This window comes from Fusarium vanettenii, assembly GCF_000151355.1.
Source record: "Fusarium vanettenii 77-13-4 chromosome 5 genomic scaffold NECHAsca_12_chr5_2_0, whole genome shotgun sequence".
NCBI classification, from domain to species: Eukaryota; Fungi; Ascomycota; class Sordariomycetes; order Hypocreales; family Nectriaceae; genus Fusarium; species Fusarium vanettenii.
This window is the reverse complement of record NW_003315872.1, coordinates 564,841-591,771: the sequence shown is the minus strand read 5'-3', so window position 1 is coordinate 591,771 and position 26,931 is coordinate 564,841. Positions and strand designations below refer to the sequence as shown.

General features: G+C 53.7%; 6 protein-coding genes across 6 annotated transcripts; 3 read left to right on the top strand and 3 right to left on the bottom strand.

The window, feature by feature from the left end:
* Positions 1–8,208: 8,208 nt before the first annotated feature.
* NECHADRAFT_40224 (uncharacterized protein) lies at positions 8,209–10,834 on the bottom strand (the record flags this gene model as incomplete). The annotated part of the gene is made up of 2 exons (XM_003047931.1): positions 8,209–8,922; positions 8,978–10,834. The coding sequence occupies 2 exons, from the start codon at positions 10,832–10,834 to the stop codon at positions 8,209–8,211; spliced, it is 2,571 nt and encodes an 856-aa protein (XP_003047977.1).
* Positions 10,835–11,199: 365 nt separating this feature from the next.
* On the top strand, positions 11,200–12,486 carry NECHADRAFT_93296 (uncharacterized protein; the record flags this gene model as incomplete). The annotated part of the gene is made up of 3 exons (XM_003048112.1): positions 11,200–11,237; positions 11,292–11,460; positions 11,515–12,486. 3 exons carry the CDS (start codon positions 11,200–11,202, stop codon positions 12,484–12,486), a joined length of 1,179 nt encoding a protein of 392 aa, XP_003048158.1.
* A 4,455-nt stretch (positions 12,487–16,941) lies between these two features.
* NECHADRAFT_80014 (uncharacterized protein) lies at positions 16,942–19,958 on the top strand (the record flags this gene model as incomplete). The annotated part of the gene is made up of 2 exons (XM_003048111.1): positions 16,942–19,004; positions 19,055–19,958. 2 exons carry the CDS (start codon positions 16,942–16,944, stop codon positions 19,956–19,958), a joined length of 2,967 nt encoding a protein of 988 aa, XP_003048157.1.
* A 1,241-nt stretch (positions 19,959–21,199) lies between these two features.
* On the bottom strand, positions 21,200–22,577 carry NECHADRAFT_73652 (uncharacterized protein). Its single transcript, XM_003047930.1, has 5 exons — positions 22,456–22,577; positions 22,144–22,267; positions 22,034–22,081; positions 21,739–21,966; positions 21,200–21,577 (listed from the first exon to the last, which is right to left on the bottom strand). Exons 1-5 carry the CDS (start codon positions 22,464–22,466, stop codon positions 21,380–21,382), a joined length of 609 nt encoding a protein of 202 aa, XP_003047976.1. The 5' UTR covers positions 22,467–22,577; the 3' UTR covers positions 21,200–21,379.
* Positions 22,578–23,796: 1,219 nt separating this feature from the next.
* Positions 23,797–24,727, top strand: NECHADRAFT_40181 (uncharacterized protein; the record flags this gene model as incomplete). The annotated part of the gene is made up of 2 exons (XM_003048110.1): positions 23,797–24,064; positions 24,132–24,727. 2 exons carry the CDS (start codon positions 23,797–23,799, stop codon positions 24,725–24,727), a joined length of 864 nt encoding a protein of 287 aa, XP_003048156.1.
* A 907-nt stretch (positions 24,728–25,634) lies between these two features.
* On the bottom strand, positions 25,635–26,718 carry NECHADRAFT_100373 (uncharacterized protein). Its single transcript, XM_003047929.1, has 3 exons — positions 26,465–26,718; positions 26,273–26,341; positions 25,635–26,190 (listed from the first exon to the last, which is right to left on the bottom strand). The coding sequence occupies exons 1-3, from the start codon at positions 26,586–26,588 to the stop codon at positions 25,868–25,870; spliced, it is 516 nt and encodes a 171-aa protein (XP_003047975.1). The 5' UTR covers positions 26,589–26,718; the 3' UTR covers positions 25,635–25,867.
* Positions 26,719–26,931: the final 213 nt, after the last annotated feature.

Sequence of the window (26,931 nt, the reverse complement as noted above, 5' to 3'; positions counted from 1 at the left end):
GGTCAGGTCGGTCGCTAAGGTTAGGTTAGGCGGGCACCCTGGCTCGGGTGGTGCTGTGATCAGCCGCGCATAGGGGCCTTCAGGGCTGTCGTCCTTCTAGAAGGCGGGGAGAGGAGGCGAGATTGTCGCTGACTTGGTCTTAGCGGCACACGATGGTTCGGACCAGAGGACTCGTCCGAAAGACCACGGTACAGTGCAATGCGATTCTCGGCGTCGCAAGCGAAGAACGCCAGAGAGAGCGATGGCGGCGACAATGACGGAAACAGCGAGGAACAAGGAACGGAGAGACAGGCCGTGGCAGTTCTGTTCTAGTGACAAGCTCGGTGAAGCCGGTCGAGGTCCAACGAGGCTTGGAAAAGAGGCTTTTGGCTTTTCGGGGTGTGAACTTGAAGACACTGCACGGGAGAGAAAGAAGCCCTTGCAGTTGAGTGGAAGGATCGCTGGTGGTCAGGTAAAGGTTCGCTGGAAAAGACGGGAACAGGCGGGGAACCAGCTTTTCGAGAGCCGGTGAAGATTGGCGAGTGGCGGTAAAAGAGGGCTGAGAATTAAGAGGGAAGAGTGAGACTTGCACCAAACAGCCAGACAGTGTGCAATCCAATGACGGTAACGGAGCGTAGACGATGAGACAGTCGTCGGGAATGTCGAGCAGTTTGTGGCGGACAGAAGCGGCCCAGAAGAACTTGGGGGAGGGGAAGAGAGACACCGGCCGGCTCCCAGCAGACAGAGACGTCTCGAGACCCAAGAGACTGGAAATACAATCGACGGGATAGGGTGAACAGAGTCAAAAACGGAGAATGACTTGTTCGATTAGGTAGAGTAGAGGGGTAATGGAAGAGAAGAGAAGGGGAGGAGAAGGAAAATCAAGACCGCTTGTTGGTCAGAGCCATGAAAAAGCAGGACTTTTCTCCTCGCCTGGAGCTGCACGGAAACAAAAAGGCGACCAAAGGCGATATCGACAGGATCAGGGTTGGGGATGGGGGCATGGAGATGGGGGAGATGGGAGCATGGGATCCAATCGAGGAGCCTCCAGTTCCAAGTCGAGAGTCCACCCACACCCACTATTTTGCAAGCCTCCGGGCCAGCAAGCGTCCATCCATGGAAGCATCCAAGCAAGCAGCAAGCAAGCAAGAAAGCAAGCAAGCAAAGCACCGACAGCCCTCTAGCACCCGCATCCCATCCACAACCCACATTAGAGATGCCCTCCACGCCTTAGGTCCACGCCCACGCCCTTGCTCACTGGCACACGCCCGCACGCCATCCCACGCCCAGAGATGCACGGCTTCATCGAACTTCCTCTGCAGACACAGACACACATCCAAAGTCCGACCTGACAGACTCGTCGGTCGGTTGGTCGGTAGCCAGTAGCCACTTTCTCTCCAAGACAATACTGCGGGGCATTGCTTCTGGATCGAAGCCTCAGTCAGTGGCATGATTCCATCATGGCTCGATGGTTGGAATGGAATTCCAGTGCCCGGGCTATAGGGGCTCATCGTCGTCGCCCTTACAGCAAGCACAGTACATCCATGGCACAGCCGACATGACTTGTGGAACGCATACACACGCCCGGCTCCGTGCCGAGAGAGCATAGCATCCATCGTTACAGTTCAGTACCTCGAATCTGGTGGCGTCCTAGGTCAGATCTGGAAAGGCATCCCGTCCGAGACGACGCTCGAGAAGTGGAAAAGAAAAACTCTTTCCACGGAAAAACACCAGAAGGCTCGGCATTCCTCCTTGGTAGTGTAGTGCATCACGCTACGCTGCATGCTTTCACTGTGTGGCCCGTCGGCCTTCTGGAGCCGCCGGGAGGCAAAACTGCAATGCGTGGCGTCCAGCCTCGATGTCTCCCGAGGGGGTCCCATGGAAGGATCAAGAAGACACCTCCGGGCAATGGTGGCCTAGACCACTTTGTGCTCAGGTGTGGTGGGCGTGGTGGTCATCCATTGTAGAAATGTCCTAGGCGTGGCTGGGGTCCGGTACGGTAGTCTCACCAGAAATTGATAAAATTTCCCTGTTGTAGCAAGTGTCGAAAGAACGTCCAACGTCGCTGCATATTTATCGGGTCCTAGGGCGAATCACTGTTGCGGAAAAGGATATCCGCTGATGGTGATCTCTTCATCATGGTTGTCAGGGATGACATGACGGTACCTAGGCGCTAGAATCAGCACAGAACATCACGACACATCAAAGTCTGCAAATGATAGGTAGACAGCCAACGAACAACATACCACAAGCATAAAAGATTGTGTACACCAGACCGCAACCCAAAAGTAAGAGTGTAAGCCTTGGCTCGGACCCTCCAGCTCCCGGCCGCGGCCTTGTCAAGGCTCCGCCCGCTGTTGCAACATGAGGTTGCAGCACCTGGGATAGATAATTACCTACAGTACTCGCCTGGCAATAAAAGCCTGGGGCTCAAGGATCGCGAGATGGTGAATCGACAAGATGGTGCTTTAGCACCTGCGCGGATGGGCGGATGGATCTGAATCGACCTCCACACCCCCCGAAAACCCTGGGCTGGGCGACCGATGATCCTTGTCCAGTGACCCTGGCTCCCGACCCTTGTCGAGCTGGTGGTGCTAGCCGGGTCCTTTCCGCAAATCGCAGCGAGAGGGTTTGTCTGGATGATTTTTTGAGCAAATGAAAGGGGTTCGTGCCGCTCAACGTTGTGCATGTTGAGCGACCCTCACAATTAAGGTGTGCAGCGATTTGACGCAGGGACACAGCTCTCCTGAGCGACGATCACGGGGACAGCCTCACTTTTCCGCTCCTTCCAGTTTTCTTCGGCCCCGAGGAAGGGCAGGTGAGGGGAAGGACCAGGAAGACGCAAGACGCACTCTGATCTCAGCGTACCTGCCCTACGGAGCAGTCAGTGCTTTCCTAGCTGGGCAGGTACGCCTGTGCCCCCAAAAAGTCCACGACGCAGGACTGCTCCGTGCCCCGTGCTCGCTCCTGCCCGTGCTCCGGCTCGCGCTCCGTGTCCCGTGTCCCGTGTCCCGTGCTCTTCCCGTCGTACCTTCCACCTAAAGTTCCTCTAACTAATCTCAACCGAGTCAATCGTTTCATCGAACCTGGCTTTGTTTCTGAAGCTGTCAACAACACAACCAGACCCCGGGTTTTGCTGTCCCACAGAGGTTGACTACGGAGCACTCTGCGTCCAAGAGTCGGCCAGTCCAAGCTGTCTCGTGCCCCCAATCCACTTACGTCGTATTCGCAGCAACACAAGAACGACCAAGTGGATATCGCGCCAACAAAGACTCAAATGCCGGTCCCAAGAGTCAGAATTCGGCCTGCAGGTGGCTTGCCGTGGTCATGGCGATCCGCCAGCCACTTTGACGGTGGTCGTGGATCTCATTTTTCCCTCCTTGTCAATGGCGTCCCGCTCGCCGTGACGACTGACCCTGTGGCTGCAGCTCCGGCAGCTTCCCCTAGTTGAGGCTAATGCTAAGAGATGAACCTGAGGCAGGGGAGGGGATCCAAGCGGGAACCCCAAGAGCATCAAAGCACCCTCAACTTGCGACGACACACATGTCAACGGCTTCAGAGACCTACCGTTCGCCACAGCGTGGGACCCTAGCTCTGGACGGCTTTAACCTGAACATCCTTGGAGGGGGGCCTCAAATGTCCTTGGTGCCAACTGTTGGTCCACACGACGGGCTTGTTTTGCTTCTGAGAATTTGTCGACGCCGGGCTTGCACTGGTGAGTTTGACTATCTGTCATTGTCCTTTGAGATGGAGATTACATGAGTCTCCGTGTTTCAAGGGCTTTGGTCAGAAGGGAATCTCAATTTTTTCAGTATCACATCTCCGAGGAGTTCGGGCTTGATCTACTTCTTTACTTGAATAGGAACGATCGAGGCTTTGATGGTTCAACAGGACGGAGCCTGGTGTCATGTCAAGACGCCCGCGTTCCACCGGATACCCACCAAGGACGGGTGTCGTCGACGGGTCCTCCTCCGTGCCAACCCAGCATCGCTTTCCCCAACCAACACATGGTAATGTTGTCGACCAGCATGAGAAGCTATATGACGGGGCTGACACCAGAGGAGCCATTATGATAACTCGTTCTAACCTAAAGGTTACAATCAACTCAGGTCGCAGCAAGGTTTCAAAGGTAAACCCGCCGCAGACCCACGGGTTTACAGTACCCAGCGGCCCCAGGTGCCCGGTTCTCCATGTGCACGGTTAGCTCCAGCGTCAGCGAGGGAGACCAGAGACGGCAACTCCATCATGACGACGGCTCAGCCTTGACGGGCAGGCGGACAGACGGGACGTTAACCGCAGCCGGCAATTGTGTGGAAGATCTCATGAACCGGTCGAAAGCGTCCATGATGGACCAGCACCGGCTCCTCCTAAGCTACGATGTCATTCCTCGGCCCTTCTCTTAGGGGGTTTATTGACGTACGTAGTGCCATGGATCTTCACAGCTCAGCTCAGCTCTCCTATCGCTCAAAGCTGACGTGTTATCGGTACGAGAAAGAGGACCGGATCACCATTCTACTCTAGTCACCCATCTCTACGGAGTACAATGCATCCATGTCTTCTGAAGGCGTGCCCGGCTCCGCGGACATGGGAGTTGTGTCAATTGGGAATGAGATGCATTTCCGCAGCCAGCCAACCAGAGCGCCTCCCCGGCCTAGACTAGGGAGGTAAAGTTGAGATGCTCCCGAACCACGTTGTTGGATTCGTGGATTGGCCTCAGAGTTGGGTTCAGCAACGGCCCCTGTCCTTGATGCATATACATGAAGTAGTATCGTGGCCCAACACACACGAAATCAGCAACCCGATCAACACTCCCGAGCAAAGCAAAAAAGCAACACGTGTTGAATCCCCGACTGCAACTGCAAGCCCTTGGCAAAGGCCTCGATGGACGGACGGCCAAGCCAAGCCAGGCACCACGACACGACACTCCATGACACCTGGAGATGCCCCATCTCCGAACCCCAGGTCAATGTGGCTGGCAAATCATTCGCTACAACGAGGATTTTTCCCAGTTAAGATTTGACGCCAGCCGCCACAAACTTTCAACCAACAGCGACTAGGAAGGGACCAACAGACAGAAGAGGGTGCCAAGGCCTCGGGCCGACGTTGCTCTCAAACTACACTGGGTTACATGCCCCTTGGGCAGAGGCAGAGGAACGCGGTAAGCAGGAGAATTGCTCCTTTGGGATTTCTGGTCTGACTGACGACTGAACTCAATATTGAGCCCTATGGGTGTCCCTTTTCAGTTTCTCCATTGGTTCAGCCAAGAAGCAGAGACGTTTCGGTGAGGTCAAGCAGTACTGATTTTCTCAGCTCAGGCTAAACTATGATGCAAGCTGAACTGCAACTCGACTCGTTCTCTCGCTCGCAAACCCTCCCTTGATACAGCCTAGACGGCCAGCTGAGAGACATGAGTCGAGACCTACCATCCAGGCACCGTTTTAAGTTGTACAGCTCGTCATATCGTGTACTGGTTTGTTGGACAGGTTGTTCCTGCATGGAACAAGGCATGTGATACCCAAGTTACTCAAGACGTGCTCAGTCACTCCTGAATTGTTGATCTCACACGACAACCCATGTTTCAGCCCTGATGCCCCCTGCTGATTGCATCCCTCGCCTCGAGGCCAAAAAGCAAGTGGACGAGAAGGAGAAGATACTTTTTCCCCAAGCTTGCACCGCCACATCAGATCGTCCCGCGTCTCGATGCGATGCGAGATCCCAACGTGTCGGGTTTCGACTAGCGCATCGGTTTCCCCTTGGCTTGGTCTCAACTCAAGACAACGCTTAACGCGCTACGCAGGAGGATATATTGCTTCTTTGTTGTCTTCTTTGGCCTCTTCTAGTGGCCGGTTTCCGAGATGATACGCACAACGGCGTCCTACTCGAAACCGGTGTACGCCTGTGCGGCCTCATGATGATTCGGCCAGGCCATCATGAAAGGGTGAGGGCCTGAAACAGGGATGCATGAGATGGCCTCCCAAGCCCAATTCCGAGGCCATGGCACGGCCTCGTGGGAAAGGGAAAGGAGCATGCGTGACAGCTGGTGGTGCGTGAGCGCTAACAGGCTCTGTGGTTGTCTAGAACAGCCCGTCGAAGCGTTCGAGAACCCTCGAGTTACCTGCTATCGGTTGTCCCGGGGCGGTACTTGGTTGCGGCACATGGATCGTGCCACGGCCCAGGTACCTGAGCCACACCGCGTTAAGTTGCGGAATAGAGCTTGCGACCGATTTGGCTCGTCCTCCGATCTTGGGCCCTCGCCGTCGGGACTGTAGTTAGCACGCACCGCACGCCTTCGGCCGACGGCTTTTGTTATCTCACATTTTGACGGCCGGATATTCGGCTTTCGCGCCCATGACCATGACCAAAAAAGATGTGCTACCTTTCTGGGCAAATTAGCCTGTATCTTTTTGAGTCTTCGGTAGTTTTTTATTTTATTTTCGACCTTGGTATCCGCTGTAATGTCCGAGGACAGTGTTGATCTCTCCGGGGGCCCTGAAATCATATTTGGACTCTCCCACGCGAACGATGTTACTCTATAAATTGGTTGGGGGTGGGAAGGGTTTGACAAGTGCCAAATCCCTTTTTTTTTTCTTCTTCTTATCTTGTTCTTCACCCCTGTCGGCCCGGCCGATTGTTGTCACTTTTGGGTACAAGGATTTGAATTTGATCCCTGCCTTCAGCCATACTTGGACAAGACTTTCGTGTACGTATACACAACTTTCTGGGTGACGGTTGTGTCAACGGCAGTTGTCCGAGCGTGGCATTCGTCAGTTGCACATCGTGGGTACGGGTCAGGGACGTTGAACTGTAACGGCCTCGTGGTAAACACATGGCGGCCACTCCGCCAAGCAACGTGGTGTTGATGGACTAAGGGGACCGATCCTGGGGGTTGAACACACGCACCCGATCTCGGCTTCTTTTTTTGGTGGCTGATGTTCAAAGAAGCGGTGTCGAGCAACCACATCGTTGTTGTGTGCGTTGGTGCCGGCCGGCCGGGCTGAAAGAATCGTCTTGGTTGGTGGACATGCGGTTGATACTTTGATGGCTACGGTGAGGTTGGGGGTTCAACAAGTCAAGAGCCGGGGCCGAGTGGCAAATTTGTATACATCAGGCATGCTTCTCGCTACTTAGAAGTAAATGCCGGGGTCTATTTCTGGGCAAGTGTCCAAGCGAGTTACTTGCTTCTTCTGCAGGTTGCTGAACTCGGGGTGCATTCGGTGATGATGAGAATTGGTAGCCAGCCACACGACAACATACGAGTCAGAAACCCTGGGATGGCCTTCAGCTTCATGACGACGACCAACGACACCAGAATACTACGATGATCGGAGCTTAAGCGCACCAGTACTGCAGGTTCAACAAGACCGGGGGTGTTTCTCAACATCAGATCTCATCATCAGGCTAGCTACCCTGAAGTATGATCTGACATGACCTGTCGGTATATCTGTTGTGTGGCTTGAAGTGAAGATCCGACATTGACCGAGCTATCTACGAATTAATTCCTCTTACCGCGGGTATGGTTGCCGACTGAACGACAATGATGTGGGCTGTATTCTACTATGGACTGTCTACTATTGATATTGGCGATGTCAGTAACTGAACTGAACTGACCAAGGCCACCCCTGCTACGACTTGCACGTCTGCCGTATAGAACGAAAACGCTGCGCGAGAAGAGTAGTAGTGGCGTGGACATTGAGTCGAATTACACCGGCAAGGGAATAATATCATGATACCGAACACAACGCCCAGTTCTGAAAATGGGTATGGTGACAACCCTCACCGCATAGATGTCACCTCCGCTACGAAGTAAAGTACCGTCATATGGAAACAAACCACGAAGTTGCAAAGGATATCGATAACAAGGTCATCAGCTGAAATAAGCAAAGTACGATCTTCTGGCTCAGTTAACCCACCAAGGGCTGGGCCTCAACTATAATAAAGAACACATTGTCAACACATCGTAGCATCATGACCCAATGCTAACCCAGTGGCCCCTTTTTAAGCATTCTGCTGCCTGTAGTCGAAGACTCATACCTACCTGTAATGCAGAGTACACCGATGCTCAAGGGGGACACGGAGTATTGAAAAGACACCGTGAGCATGACTGTAGGCCAGGGAGTTTATATACCTCCAGATATTCATTACTTCCGTATAATCATCATACAAATGGTCGAGGACACCACACTCCTCCTATTCTATAACATATTATCCTATGTCCATGAATTCGAACCCCTAGAAATCGTCATCGTCAAACCCACCAACCCTCTTCTCACCAAACTCCCTAATCTTCTCGCCCAGGATGGTCCTTCCATACCGCTCGGCGACCTTGCCAGCAGCCTCCACCATACGGCCTGTGCGGTCACGCATCAGCTGGACCATTTCAAGGGCACGCATACCCCTATCCTCGCCCTCGCGGCACTCAACTGCCAGGAGCTGTAGCAGCGTCTTGTCAATCTCGAGCTCAAGCCGCGAGAGTTGCGAGCGTTGCGTGTGGCTGCCAGATGTGGATTCCACGAGGTCACGAAGCTGAGCAGCTTGGACACCATGGAGCATGAACTGCTGCTCAAGCTTACGAGTCTCTGACGAGTCGTCATCATCTTCACCATCCTTGTTCTTCTCCGCGTCGTCATCACCCATCGTGAGGTCCTCATCACCCTCGCGGGTCTGACGCTTGGAGGGTTTGGGTGCTGAAGCAATGGGGATGGAAAAGTCAAACTCGGACAGGAGGGGACGGGGGAAGTATGGGTATTGGTCGCCGCCCTTGAGGATGATGCAATGGAACTTGTTGTCTGCCACAGCAATAGGGAAATACGTCTCGTTCTTGCGGCCAGATGCCAGCCGAGCGAGGAGCTTGGTGTCGAGGAGAGGAACCCAGCACGCTCTTGAGGGCTGTCTCCAGTGTAGCAGTGTGAGGAGAGTTCCAGTTGAATCATAGATACAAGGATCCTGGTAACTAGTTAGTTGTCTTCCTAAAACAACAGATATGAACGAAAGAACTTACACCACTGTCCGAAAAGAAGACACTCTTGAGTGTAGCACCCTCAGGTAGAGCCACTGTATCTTCGTTCTGGCAGATTTCGTCCCGCTTGACGTTCTCGATTGTGTACAAGAGTCGAGTGTTTCCATCTGCACCCATGGGACCGTTGCCCATGGTCAAGACATAGTCTCTCCAGCTGGCACACGTCACCATGGGCGTGCTCTTGGGCCGGTATACACGGTATGGCATACCGAAGAGGGTAAAGACGCGCACATAGTTGGCGCTTGTGGTGACTGTGATGAAGGACTCGCTCAAGGACATTGCTGTCACGGCTTCACCCTGGGGCAATTCGGTGCGCCAGTCGGATCGCTGAGTCCATGTCTCGTGGGGACGGTAGAAGATGGTCGCAGGGGCGTCATCCTTGGGTGGACAGGAGAAGAGGGTGCCATGTTCAGTAAGACACGCCTTGTCATAGAGGAATGTGTCGGTAAAGTGAAAGTCTCGATGGAATTCGTGGTCGTAGAACTCAACCGTGACGGTGTGGTGTGAGTCTTGGTCGACTGTCCAGACAAAGCCGATGAGGTTGAGGCAGAGATACTTGCGGTTGCCTCGCCATGGAGTTGCGCCTGGCTGGAAAGCCTCGTGGTATTGAGGCTCCAACATATGTCGGCGCTTATTTGAGAGCCCGAAGGCTTCGTCGTCGTCTCGGCCTCGCTTGTGACCGACTCCCGCAGTGTATCCAGCACCATCGTCGTCGACCACAAAGTCATCATCGTATCCATCTGGGCCATCGAGGAATGAGTCCAGGCTCCCTAGAGAGTCTCTTCGAGGTCGTGAAGGGAGCCCCTGGTGCTTGTGACCATTGGGAGGAGGAGGGCGTCGGTTTGCAGAGATCTCGGCCAGGGGGTCGTGGATGAAGGGTGCAGGTTGTGTGTCCAGCTTGAGGAGAGGTGAAAACTGGTCTGTCAGGAAGTCGGGGTAGATATACACCTCGCCATCCGTCGTCGTAAACGAGATGAGGTTCTTGGTCGGATGCCACGCAAGGTCAATGACATTGGAGTAATCATATCGTGCAATCACACCCTGCGTCTTGGTCTCCCAGATCAACAGCTTTCCATCCTTGCTCGCCGACGCCAGCATAGAGCCATTGGGCGACCATGCGAGCGCTGTGATATCAGCCAAATGTCCATTGGCGAATGTTCGTTGTTTCTCCCAGTCGTTCTTGGAGATGATCTGAATATCCTTCACTGGGGTTGGCACGGCAAACGCCCGACCATCCGGATGCCAGGCGACTTGTGTAGAAGCCTCGCCATCCCCATCCAGCGAAGCAATGATACCATCCACCTTTCGAATGAGCTCAGGTTCCTCGGCCGTAAGGGAGTAGACGTAGACGATGCCATCCGTGCCCGACAGTGCAATCAACCGTCCGTGAGGGTCGAAGCTAACGTGTCGCACAGCCCGACCATGCTCGCGTAGGTGCTTGACCTGAGTAATGTCCTTTGTGTTTACAATCTTGACGGTCAACTCGTCGCTCGCAACGGCGCACCATTGATGGTCAGGAGTCAAGGCGACGTCGCGGATGGGCATCGAAGTGCGGACGAGGAAGCGCTCATAGGAGCCCGTGTCGAGCGAGTACAGACTGACAGTACCATCTTCTGAACCGACGACGAAGAAAGTATCGCCAACGGCGACAGCCAGGTTCTGTTCCGGACAATCATCGACGTTGACGGGTTCTCCATCCGAGCCTGTCTTGTAGAGGCGGATGGTATTGTTGGAGCCGACGGTGACGAGACGACTACCGTCAGGAGTATACGCGCATCGAGTGATTCCCTGAGTATGGGCGGGTCTCGGCCGAGGTTTGGGGGCGATTGTTGAATCCATCGTCGTCGTCGTGATGTTTTTCGATGATCACGATCTGAGGAGCATGGAAGTCGAAGCTCAAGTCAAGGGGTGACAATGGTTGGTGTGGGACACTTCTAACATTTCTTGGGGAGACGCGTCTGAGCGCGTCGCAATTAAAGTCGCGGAAGGACCCCGCGATTCGTTGCTCGTTACAGGGGAAGCAGCGAGAAGCCTAGAGAGAGAGGCTCCACAAAAAGTTAACTTGCGGTTACTAAGACCTCGAAATCATCACCGCCCAAGTCAAGATCCAGTATATATCGTGAGATACATCCAAGGAGCAAAACATTCATTCAACTCATAGCAGACCATCGTATATCTCAAGGGGAAACTCAAGGTCCACAAAAATGCAATCCGCAGACCCCGATCACTTCTTCGAGACAGAGTAGGTACGCCACCACCTTGAACCTGAACGATCCCAGGCTCATCCAACACACAGTGCCTCACACGCCCAGCGTCAGCGAAAGGCTGCCAAGTCGGGGAACAAGAATGGCGACCCTATTTCTATGAAGTCCAAGATCCTTGCTGCCGTTCCAGACCCTACCTCTCCTCTAACTTCAGTCTTCATCGCTGAGTCTGCTGGCTTTGTCCGCCGCATCAACCTTGAGGTACATAGTCTGGGAGCAAACATCACCGAAATGATCTCTAGCTAACGCGCCTAGAACTCCGAGACGAAAACCACATACCGTGGCCCCAAAGCCCCTGTAACCTGTCTCGCAACAGGAGGCCAGGGTGGCAAGACTGTGTTTGCTGGCTCATGGGACAAGGATATCTGGTCCTGGGACATCGAGACCTCGAAGCCTGGTCGCAAGTTCAGCGGACATACCGACTTTGTCAAGGCTGTAGCTTGTGTCACCGTCGGAGGCAAACATCTCCTCATCAGCGGAGGTGCCGACAAGAAGATCCTCGTCTGGGACGTCGACACAGGCCGACGGCTGCACACCCTGCAAGACCCCACGACGACAATGCTCGCCGTCCAGCATCTTGCTATTGACCCTGTTCTCAGCAGCCAGGGGTCAGCCGTATTTGCCAGTGCGAGCAGCGACCCCAACATCCGGCGCTGGAAGATCACCCTGGACAGCTACGAACAGCTACCCGAATCCTTTCCCGATCGTCCTGGTGCCGAGAGACTCACTATTCAAGAGCACGAGACCAGTGTTTACCGGCTTGTTTATGACGAGGCCAACGAAGATGCCGACCTATGGACTGCCAGCGCTGATGGAACAGCAAAATGCCTTGCCCGTTCCAGGAACTTTGTCGCCGACGACTCCTTCACACACGGAGATTACGTGCGTGCCGTCCTTGTGACAGACCAGTGGGTCATCACAGCCGGCCGTGATGAGGATGTCAAGATCTGGGATCGCTCATCTGGCAAGCTGTACTGTGCACTGGTCGGGCATTATGAAGAGATTACCGACTTGGTCATGCTGCAGGACTCGGAGGGAACTCCTCGTAAAGTCTGCAGTGTTGGAATCGACGGCACTGTTCGTACCTGGCCTCTCGCCAAGCCCGAGCTTGACGAAGTTGTTGTCAAGATCCAAAAGGCCGCCGAGCCTCAAAAGGAGGAGCAGAAAGGCGACGGCATGCTGACTGCAGAGGAGGAAGCTGAGCTGGCAGAGCTCATGGATGACTAGATCCCCCCCCAACAAAATAACCAAAAAAAGTCATGCGGCCGTCATGGCAACCCGACACTGCATCGTTCTCCCTTTTCGTGGCTCGTAGTTCCTCCCACCCCTGAACACCTCGCTCATGGACGCCTGTTCATGTATCACACAGCTTCAGCTCGAGCCTGCCTGCGCAACTCTGCGCCGAAAAAAACCCATCTCCTCGCATCGTATCACCACCGTTGTCTCAAATCGTACCGCGGGAGCACACAGCCATGAAACATGTCTCGGTTCCCCTGAAAACGCCGTCTCTTCCAGACCGACGGGAGCGCGGCCAACAACTGAATCATTGCGCCGTTGGCCATGCTTCCTCTTTTCTCTACATCGTTTCTCCCACGCGGTCGCCGTTTTCACGCTCTGGGGCCCAATCATCCAAGACATGTCGACGTCGATCTCCACCAGGAAAAGACTGTTGCCCCCTCAAAGTGCTTTTCATGATCCCGTCCCGCGTCAGGCCGTGATTCTTCGGAAGCTAATCTTGAAGACCCGGCCAACAGAAAAAAGAAAGCAACACTGTCCCCAGATGCTCAGCCCTAGACCGTCGATTGGAGCGAGACCATTGATTGGAGCGTGGGGGCTATCACAAGTGACAACATCGGTGATCGCCAACAAGACGGGCCACATCACATCCTTCAGCGTTCTCTGCGTTTGGTTTGATGCCCAGTGCGGAGTAAAGAAGGCGGCTTGCAGAGGCTTTGCTTTTGCTTGAAATTGCTTTTTTGCTGATGTGTCGCCCTGAGACTTGAGGTTGCCAGGATTAGGACTGCCCGCCGGCACTGTCAAAATCTGTCATTAGAATGGGGCCGAGGGTAAGATTGCTTGCCCTGTGAGTTGAGATTGCTCGCGATGGAGTTGGGCTTCGTATGCCCTCCGTGAAACGAATGCCGGTAAATTGAGCTCTCAGTATTGATACAGTACGGCTGCGTGGCTGGAGTTGTACAACTAATGCAAGCAGCCGAATGCCTGCCACAGGTTGGACTCAGCTCAGCCATCTAGATCCTCCGCATCGTCACACAGCAATCAAACCGTAGTTGCTGCAATTCTCCGTGCGGCTGTGCCTCGCATCACGAGTTTGAGGCAAACAGCTATCGGGAGCTGAGGGAATGGACATGACCATCGTCGTCCTGCTTTCTTTCAATAAGGTTTGTTTGACGTAGCATTCATTTTCCTTTGTTGTCTCAATGCTACGCTGTCATCTCAGCTCGCCTATCGGATGGGGGTTTCTGCGAGATGTTACTGTCCGCCCAAATCATCGGGTCTGGATCGACCCATCCCGAGGCCTGTCCCCTGTCAACTGAATTGTCAACTGGGTGCTTCCCAGTCCACACTGCGGGTTTAATGTCCATAGCCGTCTTTTAGTTTCCCGGTGACGGCTCGTTCCTGCAGACGGATCTTTATGGCGATAATGAGACGTGACAAGCGGGAGAGGAATAGGAAGATGGTGTGCACAAATCGGCACAAAATCGCCGTCACTGAGTTATCAAGTTTGATAAAACACTGGGTAAAGGAATCCTGTGAATGGAGCAGGCGATCAGTAATCCAGTCCCAAGATCATCATCTCAACCCCCTGGCAAGTAAAATAACCGACATCGAAACCCAGGCATTACGAACCCAGCCAGCACGACCGGGTTCACAGGCAGCCGGCCAGGTTCGATCCGGCAAGACGTGCAGGCCTTGGCCCATGAATCGGAACACAGGAAGCAGTTGCTCCAGACAATGTCGTTGTGCTGTTGTGGATTCAATTGCATCACTGATGCAGCAAGAGCTTGCAGCAGCTGGCCTGTCCAGAGAACCAAGACGCAGTCAGCCGCCCTGTCTCACCTTCGCATTGCTGGGCGATCAGTTGAAGAATAACCCCCTCCTTTAGAGAAACATGCTCCGTACATTCTCTGTCAGACATTTCCAAACTGTCCGGTGTCGCAGGGGAGCAAACAACCCACTGGTTCTCTTGGAGTGATGATCATCTTAGTCTGCACCAGGAGGATGAAGCTGAATTGGTAAGTGGTGGAGACATCAGCAAGGCCTCCAGCCTCTGACCTGTGAGCAGGCTGTGACGAGACAAGGAGATCCCAGTTCGTGGGCCTAATCTGGCCCCGTCGTTTCTTTTTCTCGCAGCCAGGATCTGAAGGCGCTAGCAAACACCGACCAGTGGAGAGGAAAACAGCCGCGCCGAGCGAGGTGAAGAGGTCTTGGATAACCTCCTGTGTGAAACGCAGCCAAGGTTGTACGCGAGACAGTTCGAGACCGATGAACCAACTGCCACGAGGCTCGAAGGTTTTGGCTTAGCCAGTCTCACGCCCACCTCGAGGCAGAGTCTGCAGCACCAGGCTTTGTAAACGGCGACCACGCTGGTGGCGCCAAACAATACGGAGCTACAAATGTCGATGCCAGGTCTTCCGAGTCCGACGCCGAATCGGCCCCGTTTTGAATGTTGATCGGCATTGGAGCCGGGGCTGCAACCACTGGTCGAACACTATGCCGGCAACATGACGGTTTGGGGACTGGGACCGAGATGGAAATCGAGGCCGCGGGAAAGCTCCACATCGAGGCCCTGGTAGTGACGTGAAGAGCCAAAGGTGATTGGCCGACTGAGCCCGTCCAGCTGCCGCGATACCCTAATTCCCCAAACTGGGGGTTTGAATTGATGGTACTAGGCCCATCGACGGGGATAGTGGAGCTGTCACCAAAGCCCGTCGTGTGCTTCCTTTTTTCTCTTTAGCTTGGCCTTGAATCGAGTGCCCCTGAGTGATTTGAGTAGTGACAAACATAGCATCCCATCCCAATTACGGTACGACAACAATCCGGGGCCTCGAGACGGCAATTTCCAGACCCTGGACGGAGGTTTTTGTGTGTAGCCGCATTCGAGAACAATCAATATGCGCCGAATGCCATCGGAGTATTTGTGACTGAAGCGAGACCCTGGCTGATGACGGAGACGTGGATAATGTAAACAGACTCGACGATCGCACGGTGTAGTTTGGTGCACGAGCATAGTGTCTCCTCCAACGTGCGACGAAGCGGTTTCTAGTTGCCATGTTTATTGTTCCCGGTTTGATCCTCGTTCAGGACACTCGGTTCCATTTTTGGATTCTATCTATGCATGGATGTCAAATCCAGTATCCGGGTTGCTGTCTTGTGAGCTGTCAAAGCGAGGGGTCTGGAGAGTCTCCCTGCTTACACCAAAGTCAGTCAGTTTCTGCGTCCCTCTGGAATTGGTGTCAATAATGCAATCGTGCATACCTGGTACCAGGAGCGAACATCGTGGAGAGATGGTCTCTCATCCTCACCCCAGCTCGACCCTGTGCTCCTGAATCCTGGACTGCGGATACGTCTCCTAGGCACAAACCCCTGCGTGGTGGAACCGAGCCGTGGGTTGCATCATGGATGCTCTCAATCGTTTGTGGGTGGTGCAAACGCCGTCTGTGCCCAGGTGGCATGCAAGACCCTGCCTAGCTATCCACTGCAATCGGAGGTTTGTGTTCTCATTGCTCGCTTGGTCCAGCTGGTTGCTGTGAGGCGCTCGCAGTGTCCACAGCCTACTGCCGGTGCCCGATAGCCAGCCCCAAGACGCGAGCCACTCATCCAGCGCAGATAACCCAGCCAGCCGGGATGGGAAGTCTGAGCTTTGGCTGCATGCCGGCATTGGTTTCTCCCCCAAGGAGGGCAAGGGAAGCAAAAAAGCAACTCCGCAGCAATTAGCTGGTTGGCTGTGGCATCCCCGTAGCCAATGCCTCCTCCATGGCTTGTTCGTCAGGGCCGTGGGGACGAACAGATCTGGGAAAACCCCCTAGAGTGGCTTGCGTCTCGCTGCAGTAGCCCGTTTGTTGCAGGGTTTGACAATGGATCCTGCGCTGAGAGCCTGGGATGGGATGGGATAGGATGCTGGGATCCAATGTAAGAGGAGAACAGTGGAAACGCCGTCGGCTGAGGGTGGGAAGAGGCACAGGTAGATCTCCCGGACTTCCTGGCTCCTTCCATCCTATACTAAATCTACCTATCAACCCGCTCTTTCCTTCTTTCCTCATATCGATGACACCTGCCTCGCAGCTGCCACTCAGTTCCCGTTCCTGCTCCTTCCCTCTCTCACTCACTCTACATCCCTCGAGGTGATCTTCCAAATTTCTATTCCACATATCAATTGTTTCTTGTTTCACACCCTCCCTCTTTAACTCTCAAACATTCATTTTGTGAGACTCCCTTCGGCCATTCCAATCTCAGCTCAGTGGTTCTAATCATCTACCAGCGTTTCTTACACACATCGAGAATGCTTCATGCCTAAAGATTCTTAGTCGCGCTCCCTTTCATCACCCTTGACCTCGCCTTCAACATTCCTTTGAGTTCGATCCCTTACTTTACGCCTGCCTCGCGCATTTCCGTTCCATTTTCTGCCAACAGATCGTCCGGGACAGTGGCGCCTTATCCACCATGACTACCGATAAACAGCTTCTCGGAAGCATTGTCGCCTTTGAAGGCCATGCCGAAACTATATCAACACAACTGAGACTCCTACCGACATCGCCCCAAATTCTCATTCTCCCAAACATTCAGAGCTATGTCTCAAACGAAGGCATGGATGAAAGATTCGATGCTCGCCTCTATGTCAAAAGCATACATGAAGCCGTCGCTGCTCGACATGAAGTTGCTCAAAACTTCCTCCAAGGGTCCACATCTAACAGCAAGCGACTCGTCTTCATGAGCGGCGGCACTCCAGGCGCGCAAACTCTCTGCATCAAGGCAATCATGGAGAATGAAACAGATGGCGACTACAACCGCGCGGAGTCCATCTTCAACCATCTGGTCAAGGAGGGTGTCGCTGGGCTGGAAAACCCAGCTAGGGACTGGCGAAGACGAAACACATTCGAGTATTTTGGCGAGCAAGAGTTCGACGAGGAATTCGAGGACCCCATAACACGGGCGATGCGAGCCGCCGACGCCTTGGACCGCCAGACTGCCAGCCTTCAGCCAACTAACGAGCTTGATCTGACGACTGCGACACGCCCTCGGAGCAACAGTCTGCCGCTGTATGGATACGCCGATAACTTCGGAGACGCGGCACCTTTCTTCGTGTTTGGCACTCAGGACCAGGAAGAGACCGAGAGTGTGATTGACGAGGTTGTAGATGAGATCTACTCTCCTCGGGCTTCCATGTTTGCCGTCACACACTACGACAAGCCCGCTGATCCTCTCTATCCTGGATTCACCAATCTTCAGCCACCTTCACCAAGGAACTCATTCCCTCGACCCCCAAGTTGCATTGGAGAGTCCTATGGTTCCATGGCCGTTCCTCAAGCCCTCGGCCCCGAGGTCTTCACTCCACGGTCCGACGTGTTCAGCATCCGTTCCACAGATAATGTCGTGTATGGAGAGGCTTCACTGCTGGACATGCGACTTTCGGGCCGCAGAGCTACACTGACACGAGTCAAGTCTCTGGACCGTATATACCCCGCCACTCCCAAGTACCGGGACCTCTGTGTTCCTGCCGACGCAGCAGAGCTTGCACGAGAGTCTGAGCGTGATCTCGAGCAACAGGCGCCCTCTGAGGCCCGCCGGCATTCCTGCATGGTCATTACAAGTGCAAAGGACTCGCGGCCAAGCAGACTCAGCTACATCGAGGGACCTAGGACTATTGTCGTAAGGTCTAACCGCCCAACCGTCAAGGTTGCACCGGTCCCTTCGGAAAAGAAGCGAAAACCTGCAAGAGCATCATACGTCGACAGAGGAACCGATGCCGAGGAGATTCCGGAGCCAAATGAGCCTTTCAAGCCTGTTCTGCCCTTCCTGGAGGATCTCGTGGTGCATTTCAAGGATGAGGTACCAGATGCTCTTCTTGAGTCTGTTGTTGGCGGGTTCAAAGCTGGCAACTATCCTGTCATGTGTCACTCGTCATCCGCTTCCGAAACCGACGAAGTCAGTGCCTCTGTCCCAGGGACACCTGAATCTCAGTCGATCAAGGACCTGGACTGTACAGACGACGATTACCACGAGCCTGCCGTTGTCGCTCGAAGCAGTTACACAGACGAGTACGACCCGTTTGCCTATGTGCAACCCACCTGGCCTCAGGCGAAGCCACGGCAGACAGTACCCAGGGTACAAGTCGAGCGACCACCTACGCCTGCCCAAACACCTCCGCCCTTGGTTTCGGAGGCAGATGAGAAGATTCGCGAGTTCAGAATCAGTAGCCAGCAAACAGCTGTTACCATCCAGAACTCCCTACGCTCTATTCTCAAGGATCACTTCCCCCCTGAGACCCAGGGCTACCGTCAATTTCAGTTCCCCCTTCTCCCAGAACTAGAGGGACTCTGGAGGCCCATTTTCCGAGAGACCGACTCAGATGGGACTCGTGAGACCGGTCGCCGAGTGGACCAGATCCTGGCTATCGGTGCTCAGCGCGGCGTGAAGAAGACCTATGCCTCAGCTATCACGGGGCAACTAGAGAAGCTGGGGACCAAGCCTAGTGGTATGAGCCGGAGTGGAAGGCTCGATTTCAGGTATGCCATCAGCCTCAAATTCAAGGAAGTTCAAGACTTACAATCAACAGATATCTCCTCGCTACTGCAATGCAAGCATACACTGCTCAGCCTCTGACCAGCCAGACACACGATAACCCTTTCGCCAACTCTTATCTTCTTGCCACACTCATCATTCCCCATCTGGAGACATACCTTGCCTTGCATACAGAGGTGCGGTACCTTCTTCTTGAGTACCCTCCGGAACACCTTCCGACTATGCTGGCTCTCCAGAAGCTTGTTGGTGTCGACATGATGAAGGTGGCACAAATCGTCGATGCCAACAGCAAAGAAACACTTCCATTCACTCACCTGCGGGGGACAACACCCATCAACGGCCCGGAGCAGGGACCCGTCGGCCGTTTTGGAACGTCCCTCTCACCAACATCTGGACCTTGCTATGATGTGACAGTCTCCAAGGCCAACTTTCTACTTACCTCGACCGCAAGCGACGCAGAGATCGCAACATTCATTTCTACTGTTTTGAAGATTCTTTCTGATATTTCATCATTCTACACTCCTGAGGAGGCACCAAAGAAGCCATCGCCAAAGAAGTCGAAGCCGCCCTCTCTCACAGGAACCTTTTCACCCTTCCCTCGGGTGTCATCAGGACCACAGAGCCCACCAATGTCGCCAGCTCTTGCGGCCAGATTTGGAGCGGGTCTTTCGGGGTCGTCTGCTCTATCTAGCCGGGCTCCTTCTATCGCCGAGACAGTCAAGACAGTCAAGACAGTGAAATCGGTAAAGAGCAAGCTGAGCCGGGGTAAATCGAGACGGAAACCCTCCAACGCCGATGCTCAGTCCATTCTCACCGTGTACCTCGACGACAGCGATTGGGATCAGGAAGACCGAAGAATCATGCCTATCTTGTCCAAGAAACCAGACATTCGAAAAGGGAACAGTCGCAAGGCGCTGAAGATGCTTGGTCTGGCATGAGCATTTGGGAATGTGGATGATTCTGGCTATGTTGGATTTGATGACGTGGCCATCATGACGTTACGATCTTTTGTACTGCTCAGCCGTGGCATTTCCTTTTTTGTCATTTGTTGATTGTAATGAGGTTCTATAATACCCCGGGATGAGTCAAGGGAGGATAAAAGCAGACATTCGTTATGAATCAAAGTAATCCTAGTTGTTCATTCCATTGTTTCAGTGTGCATGATTAGACATGGAGGCCCCTTTGCTATTTGGATGGAGCATGAGACTCAGGAGGTCCCTCGCTTGGCCCTGTCAACATTCACCGACAGTTGTTGATTCAGGGGTATTTGTGTCAGATCCACGGGCTTTTTAACGAGGACTGAGTGTTGAAACCTAGCTATGTGCTCCAAAGGAGTCAAGCTGATTATCCTTGTCAGCATGGGTTGAGCCTTATGGAAATGTATACTCCTATAACCGCATGAGATATAGGCAGGCCAAGTGTCAGTCGTTGTTCAGCACACACCTCAAAGATGGCATCACTCCCATATATCCCTGGGAGTTGCATACCAGAGAGAAGTCTTGGAGCAAAGTCTAAAAGAAGAGAATATTCCGCCTTTATTAAGAATACTCCATTCTCGCATACACTAAGGATAACAAGAATTCTCGTGGGGACAAGTCAGATCAGAAAAAGAACCAGCAAGGCGAACCAGGATGAAAAAGAAATAAAAGCAAAAAACCACGTAAACGATCGATATCAGAACCAAAGCAAAAGCACGATTAAGCACGGAGCGCAGCGTTTCCCCCCCCCCCCCCCCCTCTTTCCCTTCTCCCCATGGATCTTGACGTCTGAGAGGCAGCTCAAGGGTTTTGCAGAACCGAAATGGCAAAGACGGATGAGCTGGACGGACAGGGCTCCCGATGGTGAGGACAGCTTCGGTGATAGAGGCAAAAGATGTCTCCCAATGTTCGAGTTTCGCAAATAGAGAACAACAAGAACATGAAGAGAAAAGAGAGAGAAAACACTCGCGCACGCGCAAAACCCCCCAAGCCATCCGCCGTTGGAAAATCTGCCGTCATATTTGTCGTTTCCCCCCCTCAGACTCCGGTCCTCATTGCGCTCCTCCCATTCCGTCATGATCCCCCATCCGTTCAAAGGTCATCAAAGGGCCGGTTTACCGTTCTTCCAAATGCCAAAGGGGGGTTGGGTGCTAGGGAGGGATGTCGTGATTTGCGGGGATGAAGAGCGAGATCCAAGTGATCATGATTTGGTCTATGCGTGCGCAGGCAGAAATGGGGGAGAGCAAGGGGGAAAAAGCAAACATCGTGATTCAACCCATCCGGTCATGTCCCTAGCATATTGCATTGCATTGCGTTGCCCTGTGTCCCGGCCGTACTCCGTCATCCTGCTTCGCCCCAGAAAAAAGAGAGCATCAGAGCATTTAGCAGCAGCCGTTGTTGTTGTTGTTGCCGACGCCCTGGCCCTGGCCGACTTGCACGCTGGGTTTGGTGTTGTTCGCCGTCGTGGTGCCCATGCGCTCCTTGATCTGGCGGGCCATGGTCAGGAAGGCCTGCTCGACGTTGCTGGCGTTCTTGGCCGAGGTCTCGAGGAAGGGGATGCCCAGGCTGTCGGCGAACTCCTACAGAGGGGGTTAGTCGCCCATGATACATGCAGTAGCGGATATCGAAGCCGAGGGATTGGCGGGCGGCTTGGATACAGGGGCACTTGGGCGCTCAGGCGCAAAAGTGCATGTGACCGTGGCCGGCCAGGCTACGATATTCCAGATGCGGATCAACTTACCTTGGCCACGCTGTACTCGACGACCTTCTTGTCCGACATATCGCTCTTGTTGCCGACCAGCAGCTTGTTGACGCCCTCGGTGGCGTATCGGTCAATCTCCTGGAGCCATTGCTTGACGTTGTTAAACGAGTCCATGTCGGTGACATCGTAGACGACGCAGATGCCGTGGGCGCCACGGTAGTAGGAGGAGGTGATGGTTCGGAATCGCTCTTGGCCGGCAGTATCCCACTTGAAGCCTATGTTAGCTGGTTCTTGGAAAAACAAGGTTTTGGCGTGCGCGCTAGATGCCACGTACAATCTGCAGCTTGACCGTCTTGCCGTCGAGCTCTATTGTTCGGATTTTCTGAGACAGGGGTTAGGCGATATCCTAGGCAGGAGGGGAGGGGTCGGGCGAGGATGACGCACAAAATCGACACCGATGGTCGAGATGTAGGACTCGGTGTAGGTGTCATCGGCAAATCGCAGAAGCAGGCAAGACTTTCCAACACCGGAATCTCCGATGAGGAGGAGCTTGAAGAGATAGTCGTATCTGAGAAGGCGGTGCACGTCAGAAAAATATCATCCAGGATCGCATCCCCGACACCTAAAGAGGAATCGGAGCGAGACGGGCGCGCCGGCGATGGAAGGGAAGGGACTCTGGAGCGACTGTCAGCATGGGCGGTGATCCATCGAAAGGAGGTTATCGCAAAGGAGGCGGGAAGAGGTGTGGCGTACTACTCGGGGTTCATCTTGGCGGGTTTGCTCTAGGTATCGCGGCAAGGCGAGATTCGTCTTATGGGCGACGAAGAAGGGGGGCGAGATCTGAGATGAGCGAAGCCGAAGGCGATGAGGGATGAGGTTTGGTATGGAGATGATGGGGAGAAGATCAAGTTGGGTTCCGCTGAGATGCAGAGGCTCAAGTACGTCAGGGACTGGAAGACAAACGTAACGCCAGGCAGCGCCAGCGCGGCACCAGAGGGAAGCAGGGCGGTTCGGCGGTGGAATGGGGCAGCTGACAGGTCACGTGAGACCCAGAACAAAGGATTGCTGTCTTTGGTGAAGAGGCTGTGCAAGCGCAGGAGAGAATGAGGATGAAATTAAATAAAAGCACCAAGACGCCCAGATTTATTTTAGCTCTCGAGCAGGGTTTAATCTTACTGCTTGTTTTTTCATGCCTTGCTCTTGCAGACTCAAAACGAGGCAAAAGTTATTTTTGATGAGATTGTCCTTTTTTGTCCAACCTTGAGAACCCCAACCTCGTCAACTAACTGGCGGTTTTCGTCACGGGCGGTTTGTTGAAAAGATGCATGCCCCAGCAGAAAAAGAGACGGCAGGATTGCATGTGACAAAAAGAAAAGACGACCTGTTCGTGTACCTGCATCCATGCCGTTTCCATCATGCGGCCCTTTTCTTACAAGTATCGGGGCTCTTTCAGAGTCAGTCATTTATTCAGGTCCAGTGACATAGTAGGTCACGACATTGGCCAGTGTATGATCCCAAGGCTTGTGATGCGTGCCTTGACCGGCCCAGTACTGCATCATCTCGCAACAAAAGACAAGAGGCTCTCACTCTCTCTCATAGCGAGATAACAGCCCCTTATCAGTGGACCCCGTTTCATCGTCCCCCTCGAAAGAAGATCCAATGCTTCGAGTTGTTCCCCCTGGAGAAAACCACCTGGTCCCGTCGGGGCGGTCACAAACGCTGGACCCCGCCCCGCCACATCCCGCTACAGTATCCGCTGTCAGCCGCCCTGTGGCGGTGGAGATCAGTGGCTGGGCTGGCCAACCAGGAGCTTGAGAGTTCTCATGTATCTCTTCAGCAAAGTTTAGTGTAGGAGTACTTCTCGGCGATCCAGCCAACCCGACTTTACCCATTTGCCCTCTGTCAAAAAAAGTTCCAAAAGTGGACTGGGTCATGTCAAGCTATCGACCAACTACCTCACCATTCAACTTGACTCTACAGTCTTCTACTCAATCAGCTTTAATCAAATCTACTCGTCGCGCAATTCCCTACTTCGGCCTCGCCTCTGTCTTATTCCAAAATCCATGAGGCTCCCCGTCCCGTTGCGCTGACCACCCAATGGCCGCGCCCATTCGCTCCGCTATAAGCCGTTCCGGCCGGCCCTCTGCCGCATCACTTCGCCGGCTTTCCAGCGCCCATCCTGTAAAGGCCCAGGTCAAGCCCATATCCGTCCGGGAGCCTTCTACGCCTTCAGATGTTACCATCCTTGAGACCTCAGTGAGGCGAGCTGCTTTGTCGAGGACCTATTTCGATGCGACGGGCGTACGGTGGGTTGGAGCCGGCGATGACGGGCCAAAGGACCCAAACAAGGCCAAGCTGGGCAAGAGTACGAAAGACCAGGATTACGGGGAGGATTGATAAGATTGAGATCATATAATACTAACCGGGAACAGCTCTAAGAATCCTCCAAGAACGACTACCGACCCTCCTCCTCCATCCTCTCCCCCACGATCTCCTCGCGCCCAACATCTGCCTCCACCTATTCCCCTCGACACACCCGCACCTACCCACCGTCTCAGGCCGCGTCGCATACAATGCCGCCCTCTGGACGTCGCCCATAGCCTGGAACCGCGTTCCCATCATTGGCAACGTCCGCATCGAGATCCTCGCCGAGCGCATGACCTCAGAGCCCCTCACCTTCCTACCCCGCCGTCCGGGAGCCATCCCTGAACAACTCGTCGTTCGCTGGTGCGAGAAGCGCAAGGAGCCCAGGTCCGCCAGCGATGCCAGCATCCTTGCGCGGTCGTTGCCCTTTGGCCGTGGCGTTGACCCAGACAAGGCCTTTACCGGGCTGTTTGTGTTTGACTTTGACGCCGAGGGCAGGATACTGAGCCACACGATCGAGCAAGCACAAGCGGGCGGCGATTGGGAGGGCGGCGTCGGCGCAAAGGTCGTAGGCCTAACGGACTGGCTTCTCGGCGGCCTCAAGAATCCCGACGACACACCTATACCCATGTTTGAGCGTCTACGAAGGCGAAGGTCCATCTAGACCCTCGCCTGTTTAGACAAGCGAGAAAAACAGGGTGACAGTGGTGCTCTGGGCTGTATTTTTAAAAGAAAAAAGGGAAAAGGAATCAAGACCAAGAGGGAGAGTAATGACTCCATACGAGAGGCGTTTCCGGTACAATCTCCATCGATGGATGGCATGACCAGCTGTTTCGGGTTGAGTCTCTGAGCATCTCGAGTCCGGGGGTATTAAGGGACCGTGTACAACAGTGAGCCACACAAGACTCCACACATATTGACTATTCGTAGCCTTTGTATAGTATTACCTGCAGCAGCTCCTATTAATAGAGAATCGACTGTATGAGACAAGCAATTCATATCTGCCACGCGGTCACCGCTTCATGATTTAGGAGATTGCTACGAAACTCGTCAGGGACGTGTTATCGAATATTCAACAAAGTACTGCATGTTTGTTTTGAAAGCATATGACTTTGGTTTGTCTGGTCGGACCACGTAGCTTCTTAGCCATCGTCGGGACCTTGGCCGGTCAATATGTTTGCTCGTGTGATGTTAGGTATACAGTATTGGGTCTGAGGACAGCATTGTGCCGGAAACCACAATTTTTGTTGTATTCATATCTTGTCTTTGTGAAATGATAGGTCACAGTCTCAGGCATGTAGAAACTCATGGCCTCCCTAAATCTTGTAAAGGGGGGGAAGGTTGTGCTTAGACTCAACTATTGTCGATCCGAAAGACGTAGATTCACCATGTGATTATTATCAAATCCTGAGGTTCAATCCCCTGTCAACATTTCCCCTGCTTGTTCCAAGTTGCATTCCCGTCATCCAACACTCGCTGACGGCCTCAAGCCCGAACTCATCACATATCCAAACTACCCGTACATAGCCAACTACAACCCCGGTCAATAACAGCAAACACTAACCAAAAATGTGATATCCTAGCTTTTCTCGGTTCATCTATTCATGCATGCTAACTATGCGCGTCGAACCACTAGTCTTGATATTTCCAGTCCCAATTCCCATAGAACCGACTCCTCTATAACAGAGCCGTTCTTCTTTCCCCATCCCGCAGTCAAAGGGCATTTCACAATATTCTGCCCAATGAACTGCATCTCATCCACAGCTAGCAATTTTCTCATAGCAAACATGTGGCGCCTCCCTTTCTAAAACACAATCTCTCCCAGATTCTCCCCCTCAAAGCCCTGCTTGGCCAACTTCTTGAGCCTCACCTTTTCCTTTGCCTTGTCCGCCACCTTCTTGTCCTCAGCCAGCTTCTTGACTACCTCGAGCTCCGCGCGCTGGAATCCGGGTGGTGGGTCGTCATCCTTGTCGAGGTCGATCTCGCCGAGGAGGAGCACGTTTTCGCCGCGCACGAGAAAGATGCCGTGCGTTATGTCAGCGTAGAGACCCGCCGGTTGGTCGCTGCCTGCCGACTCGGGAAGAGGCGCAAAGATGCGCTCGATCGTGGATTGGAGGACGAGGTTGGCTGGTTTTGCATGGTCAGAAAACCGTGTCCTCGCAAGTTCGCCCCCCTTCCAAGTTCATGAGGGTCAGAGAGGAAAACCAACCGAACTGATCCCAACTTCTTAGCACCCCAATAAGTTTTCTCCCGTCGCGCAAGGCGACCATGAGCTTCTCTGCAGTTTCACCAACCGTCAGCACTCGATCCTCCCTTGTATATGCCCCCCTTGTTGCTCTCATGTCCCATCCGTCCCCAGGACCGCAAGCAAGAACCAACTGTTATCATGGCGAGGTCGTACTGTCTGTGAGGTCCAGCAGCTGCGCAGCAGTGGTAAACATCTGCGGCGGCAGCTGAGGCAGCGGTTGCGGAGCGCCGCCGCCGCGTCCCTGCGGAGGGGCATCGGAGATGGACAGGTTCTCCATTATATCATGGGTCTGGGGCGGTGTCGTTCGTGGGAGGTTTTCGATTGTTCGGGTGCTTTATAAATCCATGGAATATTCGGTCCTAGAGCTCATGACATACACATTGCGAAAAAGAGCTGCGTGGTTGTCTGAAATAACGGGTTGCTGGTCCGTGTCGTTGATGCTTCGACGTTGAGCAAAGGTGCGGCGAACCTGTTATCGATAAGAGCCATATCACGTGCAGAGTCATGTGATCGGCGTCACCATCAGTGAGATGCCTGTCGATGGTCTCATTTTGTGCCGAATGCGGGGCAGCTTGGAAAAGTCAATAGAGGGGCGAATAAGGAGTGAGGGGCATGTTGAA

What these genes read in the sequence shown, in the direction of transcription:
- NECHADRAFT_100373 (XM_003047929.1), bottom strand. Translation starts at nt 26,588, where the DNA reads ATGGAGAACCTGTCCATCTCCGATGCCCCTCCGCAGGGACGCGGCGGC. An exon ending in GCTGCTGGACCTCACAGACA is followed by an intron (nt 26,342 to 26,464) that starts GTACGACCTCGC and finishes GTGAAACTGCAG; the next exon opens with AGAAGCTCATGGTCGCCTTG. An exon ending in AAGAAGTTGGGATCAGTTCG is followed by an intron (nt 26,191 to 26,272) that starts GTTGGTTTTCCT and finishes ATGCAAAACCAG; the next exon opens with CCAACCTCGTCCTCCAATCC.
- NECHADRAFT_73652 (XM_003047930.1), bottom strand. An exon ending in CGACCATCGGTGTCGATTTT is followed by an intron (nt 22,082 to 22,143) that starts GTGCGTCATCCT and finishes CCCCTGTCTCAG; the next exon opens with AAAATCCGAACAATAGAGCT. An exon ending in AGACGGTCAAGCTGCAGATT is followed by an intron (nt 21,967 to 22,033) that starts GTACGTGGCATC and finishes ATAGGCTTCAAG; the next exon opens with TGGGATACTGCCGGCCAAGA.